The sequence below is a fragment of the Polypterus senegalus genome, chromosome 9 (genome assembly GCF_016835505.1).
Source record: "Polypterus senegalus isolate Bchr_013 chromosome 9, ASM1683550v1, whole genome shotgun sequence".
In the NCBI taxonomy this organism is placed as follows: Eukaryota; Metazoa; Chordata; class Cladistia; order Polypteriformes; family Polypteridae; genus Polypterus; species Polypterus senegalus.
Genome location: NC_053162.1, coordinates 105,586,398 through 105,599,233, shown reverse-complemented (window position 1 = coordinate 105,599,233; position 12,836 = coordinate 105,586,398). Strand labels below are relative to the sequence as shown.

The 12,836-nt window shown below is 38.3% G+C and overlaps 1 protein-coding gene across 2 annotated transcripts in view; it reads left to right on the top strand.

The window, feature by feature from the left end:
- Positions 1 to 12,322, top strand: part of LOC120535614 (BTB/POZ domain-containing protein kctd15) — a 125,188-nt gene extending 112,866 nt beyond the window's left edge. For both annotated transcript variants that reach the window (XM_039763565.1, XM_039763567.1), the window contains exon 5: positions 7,586 to 12,322. In XM_039763565.1, the coding sequence (XP_039619499.1) occupies positions 7,586 to 7,744 (159 nt within the window). In that variant the 3' untranslated portion in view covers positions 7,745 to 12,322. The remainder of the gene's footprint in view (positions 1 to 7,585) is intronic.
- The last annotated feature ends 514 nt before the right edge of the window (positions 12,323 to 12,836 follow it).

Here is a 12,836-nt window from a genome sequence, read left to right as displayed (position 1 = left end):
TGAGAAGCACACCTCTAATAAGTGAACTGCCAGCACTGAAGGATTTGTGCAGGTTCTTTGCCAGGGTACAAGTTAATGGAGAGGCTCTTCTCATATTTCTATTGATGTAGCAACCGAGTGGCCTTTAACTGAGACCCTGCAGTGTCAGACCCCCATAAATCTGAAAGTAGATTCTTAGGCAGCATTTGTAGGATGTGGCTGCTGGACAATACCACTGCGCAGGAGCCAAAAGGTTTTTCTTTTCTCCTTGGAAAGGCTGATGGAGCCAGGAAATGGTGGGAAATAAAGGATCAATAGAGGAAGGAGAATGTTGATGCAGGTAATGCTTAGTTAAATAAAAACAATGAAGTCTAAAATTCAAATTTTCAGGACCTTCTAATAGCCTAAACTACAGAGCTATATTATATTTTTTTAAATATTATTTATATATATTGTAAGGGAGAAAAAAAAAACAGCTAGACATATGAAGGGTTGAGGGTATCAACTGATCCCCCCATTTAACCATTGCTGGCAAAAAGTAGAAATGAAAAGGCACACGAATATGCAAAACCTGTGCTATGCCAAACGTAAGAAGATGAGAACTTCTGCCTTCATCAGCATCGATTCCAAACTGAACCAAGACTTCCTATGTCTACAGCGCTTAAGTCTTGGTTGCTCCAGATGGGGCAGGGCTTCTTGAAGGGAATGAAACAGAGATACGAGCCTACTGCTGTTCAAACCTCAGAAGTCAGGGCAAAAAGGGAAGAGGTGATTAGCAAGAGTGTTCCCTCTGTGCTCAGGGAGGTAACATTTTCTTTTAGAGTAGTTTTGAAGATGTCCAAAAAGCATGTGTGCATGACGCTATAGGCTCTATATATTTACATTTGGAATGCAGGTGGTTTAAAGACTTACTGAACAATCACACAGCACATCCATTATAAAGGACTGAACCAGTAATCTTGTGTTTTACAGTCTAATTCCTGAACCACTAGGCCACATCTACTGTTACTTGCATATAGATCTTTCATTTTAAACCCCAAATTTTATTAAAGATATATCCAAATATTCATTCCTTTTGAAGACCCGCTTATTCCAACACTGGGTTTGGCAGGTAAGTGGCCAAAGTATGTGAAGTATACTTAGTAGACTAAAAAAAGAGTAGGACTTTTTGCCAGTTCAGGTTGTAACAGCTAAACTTGTGTAATAATTTATAAAAATGCCGAAAGCAATGACTGAGCAAGAGACAGGCTTTGTTCAGCAAAAAGGCCTCATTTCATTCCTTGCATTTTTTATAAATACTGAAGTACTAGGTGCCTTCCCTGTAAATTTCCACCCATTTTGATGCAGCTATCAATGCCACCCATCAGATGTATGGATATGTGCTCAGGCCTCAGGTGAGCCTGGCATTGTTTTGTTCAAACCTTCTCCAATATCATTTTAAAGTACAGGTTTTATTAAATAGCTTTAGGAGGGGCTGCAGGAGGCAGGTGTGTGTGAGTCAACAAACCGCCCCCAGCAAATCAGCCTGAAGGCGCCAGCCTGAGCACGCAGCTCTCCGGAGGCTGATGACTTCAGCGTACTTTAGAGGTCATATGACTCACCCTGGACACCAAGCTTAGACAAACTTGTTCTGCCCCTTTGTTTTCCCAAAGTGGGTTGGGTGGCCATCAAGTCAAAAGTACACCACAGCACCTCCCCAGCTCAGATCCCTAGCGACATGCTGTTAGGTGTTTCAGCACCCACTTGTATTTATGCTCGGAGCAGAGACTTCCACTGTGTATTTCACCTTACCACATTACTATATGCAAGGCATTTGGCATGTGCTAAAAAAAAAGTGCAAGTTCACTTATTTACAGAGTATTTATTAAAGGAAAGTGATCAGGTCAAAGCCTACTGGTGCAGTGAGGGCAAATCTGTCTGTGTTGCCTTTCATAAGAACGACTTATTAGGCCACAAAGGTTGGCATGGCAGTGTGCCAGCAACTGCTGTTTTAGCTGCACTTGGTGCAACACTGCCTTGCTACTGTATGCCTGTCTCCAGCTGGTCCCTCCTGCAGTGCTTCTTTCATACTATTAGAAAGTTGCTCACACAGGATGTCTTCACAAAAAGAGGTTAGCAAATCCGAGGCTGTGCAAGTTGCCTGTGGGAACCTTTGAGTTTTACTTCTTCCCGAGCGTACTGAGGACAACTTATGAAGTATATGCCTGCCAGTTCTAGCAAGAGACTCCTGGACGTTAGAGTGCTGTGCCTTTACATAGATACCTAAATTCTAGCACATTCTATAAGAAATACTGCTTTTTATATAAGCTAAGACAACACCAAGAACATGTAGTAATTCTCACCATGTACACCATGTGACATTGGCAGTACTGAGCCAAGTTGTTTTTTGAATACTAAGAAATCTGTGATGTCTACTCTAGAAAAGTACTTACTTTACCTTAAATTGCAGGGTTGGGGCCGTTCAGGAATTTAATTGAGAAGGCATGGTAATTTCAAATTCACTTCCTGGGATTGGAATTGGAATTGAGTGTAGCTAAAGGGAAATGGAAATGGAATTGAATTCAAATAAATTCCATGAAATTCCACTTTCAAAGATATTTTGACTCGATTTTCTAAATAGTCTACAGTGCTTTAAATATTATTAAATTAAATTTTATTATTAAATATAATGAATTACATAAATCACAAACATATAAAAGAAATGCAAGAGTAATGTATGTTTTATGCATTAATTTCACAAATCACAAAGTAAAATATGAAATTTGATTGCCTCATTTACATGTGTCATTCTGTACATTAATGTCCCTCACAACATTTTCTTAAATTAGGTTAAAACTATGTTTCCCAAAAGTCCATGCAAGCTGAAGGTTCATAACCTATGAGTATAAATGAAAACCAGTTAGGGCCCAGGGTGAAGGTGTGAGATTGGAGATTTTCTGTGAGTTTGATTGCAATGATTTTGATTGACCTTGGATTACTTTTTGTGTATGATCTTGAACTGTTTTGAGGATCTAATTTTTGTATGAACTCTGAATTGCATGGGTGGAGAAAGACATTCTAACAAAGAAGGTCCTTTCACTCTTCACCGAAAGTAACAATTACAAAGGACTGCTTTTCACCACCAATATAGATAACAAAACGTTTTGCATTTATGGACACCCAAATCCCATCCACATCTACAGAGTTACCAGCATCAAAGAAGGTACCAAGTTACCTAAGCCTACCTTGCCATACTGAGAAGTCTTATCCTCTCTTGTATTATAAGGGCAACCAGAATAGGTTCCCCTATTTAGCTCAAACTGCATGTTAGTATTTAGGTATTCCTGCCTCATCTGCTCTTGTATAACGTGTGTTCAGTATTGCTGGCCAGATATTTAGGCCTAAGAGATGCAATCTTAGTGATTCCAAATTTTAGGAAATCGTGGTTTTTTGATGCAATAAAAAGTGAATATATGTGAATGAAATGCATAAATGAACATGACTCATTATTTTGTGGATTGCGACATATACAATGTAGTAGAATTTATCACATTAAACTGCTAATCACTGGTATTATCAGTATATTCAGATATTTATGGCCAGGGTCACTCGTCATTTATAAATTGTTAATGTACAGTTCCAGTTTTATTTACTTACATTTCATCAACTATTTTTCATATATTACTTGGTATTTGTAAGACACCATAAATAAAGATAACATGTACATTCCTATGTACAATGCTCAGAAGCAGCAAATATACGGAATTCAGCAGAATTACACGGAATTGAATTCCATTTCCTGAAACTCCAGTTCAATTCCAATTCAGTTTCCTGTTGTTGATCTTGAATTCCAATTCCATTACCTTATTTGAATTGGAATTTTTGAGTTCATTCCTGAATTGTACCTAACTCTGTTAAAAAGTACATGTCAATAATTTTACATTACACTAACTCACAACACACAAAGAAGTGTGAGCCCAGTTGACCATGTGCCCTAAAATAAGAATGGAAGTATGGGTGAGCGTTTGAAGAACCAGACATGTTGAATGAGTAAATGATTTAAATTCAATTCAGATTTTCTTTCGTATAGCACTCTTCACTGAGCGCAGGCACAGAGCGCTGTGACAATTTCACAGGCAGATACAAATACAAACTTTGCAAATTACTAATTACATAATGAGTACACAATAAAGACACAGATTTATTTAAACGGACGGTAAAGCAAAGTGTCATAAATGGAGCCCAGCACTAATTGTTGAATTATTGCCAGTTGACAATGTAGGAGAGCAAAATAAAAATTCCAGTCAGCACCGCCCCTGAAAAAATAAATCTGCAATTACTTATAACAAGCAAAGTTAAAGACAAAGTAAGCTGCCCACCCGCTCTTGGGCATTCTGCAGTGGAGTCTTTTCTGGACTGTGTAATTTGATGTCACAATCTTTCTCTCCATTGATTTATTCAAAAATGTCTGTAATCCAAAAAAGAGAATCCATTACAGAGGAGGTCAAACACAGACAAAGTAATAAGTCACTGGAAAATATTGTTAGACCAAAATCAGAATCCAAATCAAGCAAAAAGGGTCAAATTGGGAAAATTTAAAGATCCAAAGTGAAGCGAAAGCATCAGAAAATCAACTGACAAAACATAGCAAGTGGAATACTAGATAGGCTGATATCAAAAGTAGGAATCCCAATGCTCCAGCCCATCAAAAACTGCTCCTCCATCAAGCGATTCCTACACCATAGAGGCTGCATAGCAACACACATGGGTAGGAGGGGCCAGGAGCCTTAAGCCCAACCTACTCCTTATACCTAAACCATGTATCCTAACTTTATACCCTTTATTATGATAAAAGAAGGGAAAACAGAACATTTACTGTGGGCAGTATTTGTGATTTTTATGAATGATGGGCTGGATGCAGTGGGGCATTGGGGCATTGCTTGACCATGCAAGATGGTGTGCTGTGAGGCTTTTATATGCTCTTAATTTAAATGCCTGTATCTGTGGCTTGAGGTTGTCTTCCAAAGGTTATAGTTTTGTTTTCAGGATGATTAGAAACTAAAATTTCCTCTCTGTTAAAACACCTAAGCTTATCCTGTTACAGAGCTCTTTACGGGTGGTGTTCACTCTTACCCAGTCTAGTGTCAAGAAGGTTTGGAAAAATCAGTGGGTGGTACCCTTTAAGGGTTGATTCATACTTATGCTTAGCATTTTTCAAGCATTTTAATGTCATTTTATAATCATTACCCGAGCGTTTTTGGTGTGTTTTTGTGTTTTTTAAGCATTTTTCAAAGAAGCTTTCATTTTCAGAGAAGCTGGAAAATATGATTGATATCATTTCCATGTTTTAGGTTGTGAAGAGTTGTGTTGTGAAGTGATGGTTGTTTTTACTGAATGTCTTCTATGACTTTAGTGCTTTTAATCCTGGCGATATCAGTACTCAAGAACAAGTTTCATCAGCATCATGAGCACACATATTGGGTAAATTGCTTGTTCTGCAGCATTGGTGTCGAGAGGACAAGTCTGTATTGTAACAGCTGATGAGGATGGGGTTATCGTACAGAATGGTACGATAGTATTGAACAGACATTGTCTTCATGTACATTTAATCCTCCATGAGCTAAGAGGTAAATATAACCTGCCCAGTTTACGGTCACTGGGAGGCAGTGATTATCACAGCAGCATTGGTATAAGATAAGAAGTACACGGTGAGCCAATTATTTTCAGGGTTCATTCACTAAGCCCAGAAGAAAACAGTGTGCTGTGTGCAATCTGGTAGCAGAAAAGCATTTGTTAAAGATATTTTGAAACCATCTAAACATATTTTCTTAACTGAGAAGTATCACTGACACATTTTAAGTATTCAGTGTTAAAAGAGGTAATGCTACTCAGTTCAACATGCTCAATAATACCAATCAATCCTGAAATGCATGAGCACATGCAAATTCCATGTGGCATCGTGAAGAAGACCTCTGCACTGCCTCTCTGCCTATTTGTTAAAGGATTTCCTCCAAATTTTAACCTGATTAAAACTAAATGTATACCTATAACGTTTTTTGAATTCCGTTTATTTGATTGCAATGTACGTACCTTAATATGTCCCTCAATACCCATTAATAGAGAACCAAAGCATGTCTTGTAAAACACTTCAAAAAACAATCTTTTGTTTTTTTTTACAAGCATTTTATGAACATTACCATTGATTTCAATGGAACAGGCATTTGCCTTAAAACACTTGAAACTGCTGCATGCAGGAGTTTTCAAAACTGCTCACTGCTAAAGTACTTAGTTGTGAATAGTGTTCTTGAAAATAATGGCAAGTAACTTTTGAAGTAGATTAGGAGCATCCTGGTCTAGCGCTAAAGCACTAAAAAAACAACAACAACAAAATGTATCTGTCACTGTCATTAATTAAATAACAGTGGGAGGTCGAGCTTTTAGTTACAGGGCCCCTAAACTGTGGAATGGTCTGCCTGCTTCTATAAGAGATTCCCCTTCGGTCTCAGCCTTTAAATCCCGGCTGAAGACTCACTACTTCAGTTTAGCATATCCTGACTAGAGCTGCTGATTTACTGTACATACTGCATCTCTGTTGTTAGTCATTAGCACTAAAACATAAGTAACATGATTGTTATAATTTGTTACTAACCCTCACCTATTCTGTTTCTCTTCTTGGTACTCAAATGTGGCACTTGGTGCCACGGCCCACCTGCCAAGTTGTTTTGCCTGCCTAAGGTAAAGTCATCCCTGATGGAGGATCACAGGAATCGTGGGAAAGAGGGGTCCTTTCATCGGATTGGCTAGCCCAGCACTGTTTCAGCTGTGGAATGGCCAAATGGGGGAGGCAGCTTGATGGATGAGGTCTCCAGGACTCTAAACAAATCCAAATTATATTATGGGATATCATCTACTGTTAAATTCTGCTCCGTACTTCTAAAATTTTTATTTTTATACTGTATTGAGGATTTGTTCTGTTCTGTGAATTGTATTGTATTCCTTCTTTTTGACACCTACTACACGCCCAACCTACCTGGAAAGGGGTCTCTCTTTGAACTGCTTTTCCCAAGGTTTCTTCCATTTTTTCCCTACAAGGGTTTTTTTTTACTTTGGGAGTTTTTTTCTTGTCTTCTTAGAGAGTCAAACCTGGGGGGCTGTCAAGAGGCAGGGCCTGTTAAAGCCCATTGCGGCACTTCTTGTGTGATTTAGGCTATACAAAAATAAATTGTATTGTATTGTATCTGTTGTATAGCCCAAAATCACACAAGAAGTGCCTCATTAGGCTTTAACAGGCCCTGTGTTTTGACAGCCCCCAGGCTTAACTTCCTAAGAGGAAAAAAAAAAACTCCCAAACAAAACCTTTAACAGAAGAAATCTTGGTAAAGGCAATTCAGAGAGAGACCCCCTTCCAGATAGGATAGGTGTGCAATGGGTGTCAAAAATGAGGTAAGTACAATATGCAAAACAGAACACACAATGCTTAGCTGTGGATAAGACCTAAGGGTGTTGCCTCAAAATGTATATTAGAAAATAAGACATCCTACTAATTTAGACCTTAATGTTAATGTTTTATAAAGATATGCTAATGTTTCAGTTTCATCAGAATTTTTTGTTTTTTTGTGCCTTGCAGGTGCTGGAGAGGCTATTTCAGAAGGGGTTCAATGTGGTGGCATCTTGTGGAGGGGGAGTGGATTCATCCCAGTTTAGCGAGTATGTTCTTTGTCGTGAAGACCGACGATGTCAGCCAACAACAACCACCATTAGGATAAAGCAGGAGCCCCTGGACTAAATCCACCAGAGAAAAAGACTTCAAACAGCAACTTAAGGCAACAAAGTTGATGAACCTGAACTTATTTTTGTTGCCAGCTACTGAAGCTGCTCTTATAAATGGGTGTCTTTAACTCCGAACAATTATTTTGAACTGAGGGCACTCAGTTTTACATTACAAGAATGTAATCTCATGACCTGCAGTGTTAGAAGGAGCCAGATGGCACAACATTCTGGATGAGTGTTATTTAAGTGTAATGGTGGTCAACAAAGGAGTCGCTATTTCAAACACACAATATGATGGCCCTCTTCTGCTGTGCAGTCCCTCTGTTAGCAACACAACAATGAACAGTTGGGCTGGCTTCCAAAAGAGTGGATCTCACTTTGGCTGACACTTTGTATTTGTCCATTTGCAGAACCTTGGATTACAGCTGTAGTGAAGCCCAACAAAATCGTCAATGGCAGGAGGATGCTATCTTTTATCCAAAAGACACAGTACTGTTCTTTTGCTCAGAGACACATACTGCACTGTTTGGCTGTGCTATGGGGCCCAAGAATATGTACCTAATAATAACATTTAAAAACAACTTGAAATGACAACCAGTACAGAGGAAAGACCCCAATCTCTTATTATACTTGGAACAGCTCTGTCTTATCCCACCAACGTATGACTGAAGCAATTTATATTTAAACATATTATACATAATTCTAGGATTAATTCATTTTGCAGATATTATATACATATATATATATATACGGTATACAGTGAGAGATAGAAACAATATGAATATACAATGTAGTTTGTCCTTCCTGTTCACCCTTATTTGTTTGGCTCTTTTTAAGTTTCCAATACATGAAGGATTTTCCAAGGTTGCTCTTAGATATAAAGCCAGCACAACATGTGTGTGTGAATATATATATATATATATAGACACACACACACATACTCACTGTGCATAAATACATACATACATACATACATACATACATACATGTTCATACTTATTGCCAGGAATCTGATTATTTTGATTGTCTTTACTGCCCGAAAATGGAAATTTGTTTTGTAAGGGGACCTGAAAAATAATTTAGGAAAATATTGAAGGACACCTTTATTGGGGAGTTACTGTTGATGTGGGGAGATCTCTGTGAAATGAGAGAGTTGTGTATGTATTATTAGACAACACTTCTTCTTTCGATAAAGAAACATTTATCATAAACATGCCTCTTCCTGGACAAAATGAAGAAAAAGAGACGTCTCACCCTCCCATACATGCATGTCCAAAAAGAACATGTGACTCACACACTTTAACAAAGCCTATTTTTGCTTGAGAATGATGACGGGAGATCTCTGCTACCACATCAGGCAATTAGAAGAAAAGTTTTGCGCGACCTAATAGTGCAAAGGACTTAAAAATAGCAGCATTTAGAACATACCCTCTGGCAAGAGTGATGCTCACTACATTTACGTCAACAACATAGCCATATCTAACTTACAAGTTCGCTTCTCCCACAAATAAGACACTGAAGTCCCTTCCACATTATCACTTCACCCCGCTTGTAAATCATATTTTTTTTTATACCAGGCAGGTGTTTTGTTTCTTGCTACATTTTCTAAAAGTAGGTTGGTTTAGGTTGGAAGTAATGAGTAAATAAACTGTACAGGCACAAAACGATAAATAAATCTGGAGAGCACGTGCAGAATACACCTTACAATTAAATCAGCATCAGAGATTACCACCGAACACTCACCGATTTGTCTCAGCACATTTTGGAAAGATTTCAGCTCCATTTGCTGCCAGTAATTGTTGTTCTCAATTTTGTATACAAAAGTTAACCATTCATATTGTGTCACATAATCGTCTGCATGTTCCCATCATGCTTTTCACAATTGCCTACCCAATAAATCATTTATTAACTGGGAATCATGTTTGAGGTTTACAGTATTCACTAAAATTCAGTTAACAAAATACTTTTTAATAACACTTCTCTGATGCAACAATTAGAGTAGTGATGTTCAGTTCTGCTCTTTGAAGGCCACAGTGGCAGATGGCTGCTGTTCATCAGAACTTGTTATTGGAAATTAATTCTGTCTTGTGATTCAAATCTCTTTCCTCCAATTCCAAAATGAATAAAGTACAGTAAGAATAAAGTCTGGAGGATTCCAACTCCACTACACTCCTTATGTCATAACATTTCAACTGCTTGCATTAATTTTGGCACACACATCAGTCAGCTTTCCAATATCTGCATATTCTTTTTTGACCTGTTTCAGAAGGAAGTGCTCAGCTATCACATTTCTCCTATGGAAGGCAGTTTTTCTCAGGTCCTTTATAGAAAATGGCCTCCTCTTTTATTGTACTGAAAAAAATTATTAAAAGGTTGCTTGTCCATGAAAACTGGGGGCGCAGTACATAGCATCATATTAGCTGCTGCTGCACATGGAGGTGTCCTGTCACACGCATTTGTCTTTGCATAGTGGAGTTTGACTGTTTTGTAAGAAGAATCTGTATTTAAATAGAAATCGTGAACCTGCCCACATAGAAAGGATTCTGATGAAACTGAACAAATATCCCACCATTCCATCTATTTTTGCTTTTTCCGCTTTAGAATCATACCAACCTAGAGTCTGTTCCATACAGGCAGTGGGCAGCCTGGGAATGGAGTCCCAGATCTCTGACACTGTGGGAATGTACAACTAACCACTAAGCCAAGAATGTTGACTGATAAAATGAAATATCAAAGCTGAACAAGACAGTACAGGCATTCTCAAACCCTCCTTCGGTTAATGCATTAAAAAATGCAGAATTGGCACCTGATTAAAAGTCATCTTGAATTAAACCAGGAGCCATTGCTGACTGAAAGCATTGTCCTTCCCTTGCCCTGATCCCAGACTGTATGGTGTAACCTAAACTGAAAGAAAGTTTTATGCAATTAGGCAGCACATTGCAAACAGAATCCATTCTTCACACTAATCTTGAATTATGGAGCCGTGCAACGACAACCTTAGGGAGCAGGGAAACCGTAAGGGCCTGATGGACTGAATGGCATTCTGCCATTTGTAAACTTCCATATGTTATTAAAACATGAGCGTTTATTTCATTACAGGCATGCATTATTTGTTAAATTGTATATCTTTTAAGAAAATCAATTGCTCTTCTGACTTGGCTAACAGCATCTGCACTAGCTGATTGTCAAATGATCCTGAGAACAAAGGAGCCATGCCAGACTTGCAAAACTTCAGACATTTAGAAAAGCATTTTTGTTATTGTAGTTTCATGACTGAATAAGGGAGACTGTCTAGCAGGGGATTCAGGAAGGGGGCATGTGTGTTTGTGTTTATTTTTAAAATGAGCTGAATAAGCTGCAGTGCTTCTTATTGTAAAGGGGGCATTGCTGAGTGTTTTTATTTAAGCAGGATGGCAAAGTGAATGATAGGTGGAGTTCTTACTGAAAAGGAAATGTGTCTGCAGAAGGATGCCTGGGGGCAAACTGATAGGTGTGGGCCACCCTAGAGACAAGAAAGCTCAGGGAGTGCCAGGCCTTGAGAAGTGTTTTGAAGTCACATTCACAAAGGAAGAGAAAAAGCAGACTAAACAATAAAACCGACAGTGAGATGAAGGATCCTTTGTTCTTATTGGTCCTGCAAATACTTCTTCTAAATTAAATATTGTGTGACAGTAGCATTGAGAGAGCCATTCTAGAATATGAATATTTAGTTTTTACTTTTAAATGATCAATTTTAGCCTTTAAGGCAATAGTCTGTATTGTTCTGAGCTGAAAACTGCAATCCTTCAGGAATGTGAGGACTTACCCTGCCAGTTAAAAGTTTTAGAACACCTCAGTTTTTATGGAAATTCACAGAGTTTAATAACCTTAATCAAAGCATAGAACAAGTAAACAATGGCAAATAAAAAAATAAGCCAGTGAATCACTAAGTGTACAAAATTTGATTCACATTTTTGATTCATCAAAGTTGCCATCTTTTGCTGATATAAAAGCAAACCATGGTAACCCTTTTCGTTCAAAATGCCAGTCCCTCTGTTCAAGTCAGCAACTCTGCCTCCAGCAAAAGAACTCCAGACCATCACACTTCCTTCTCCATGTTCGACAGTTGGTGTCACACTCTGAGGAACCAACCTTTCACCAACTCAATGGCATACAAACACTCTGTGTAATGAACCAAAGATTTCATAATTTGATTCATCGGTCCATAAGACTTTCTTCCAGTCTGCAATATTCCTTGATATTGTCCTTTAAGAAATGGCTTTTTTTACTGCCACTCGCCCTGTCAAACCCGCAACACAAAGTCTCTTCATAGTAGAAACTGAGCCTTGCTCTTTTCGGCCACTGTTAAGTTGTGCTTGAAGCTGGTGTGCTGTGAGGTGCATTTCAGGCAAGCTGGTGGCCCTCAGAAACTTGTCTTGTGATTGGGTTGGGACTTTGGGTCTCACAGAGATTCTTCCTATTAGAGATTCTTCCAGGTTCTAATTGCCATTGGCTTGTGTAGGTACTCACTAACACTTAGATTTTTTTGCAGTTTCTCTAAATGATAGGCCTACACTACTAAGGGTAATAATGCTCTGTCTCATTTTATTTGTTAATTGCCATTTTCTTGCCATTATCACTGGAATATTTTCCAAGCAGTACTTCAGAGGGTATAGTAACACAGTCTGTTCCAGCTCTGCTTTAAGATAGACAGAGGGTTTTTAAGTAATCAACAGAAGTTGGGACACCTGTGCCAACTGTTTGCTTCAACTTGCAAGGCATCATTTAGTTTAATTGCTGCAGAACAGCTGTAGGTTGTAGCCTATTAGTTGTTCCCTGACAAATACCCATTTGTAATATTCTGAAATTTATATTTTTTCAGTTTTTGCTAACCTAAACTTTAAATGTATACCTTTAGCAGTTTACTGATTACCTATTCACCATTTTAGGTCATTCAGTGCATTTTAACTGATTAAATTTGAAGAAAAACTAGAATAACTGAGGTGTTCTAAAACGTTTGACTGGTACTGTATTCATCAGCCCTGTATTCATCATCCACATTGGGAACAGAGTATTTAAAGTGTTTCGTTTGAATGGCGTGTTTGTTCCTGCCATTTAAACTTAATGAT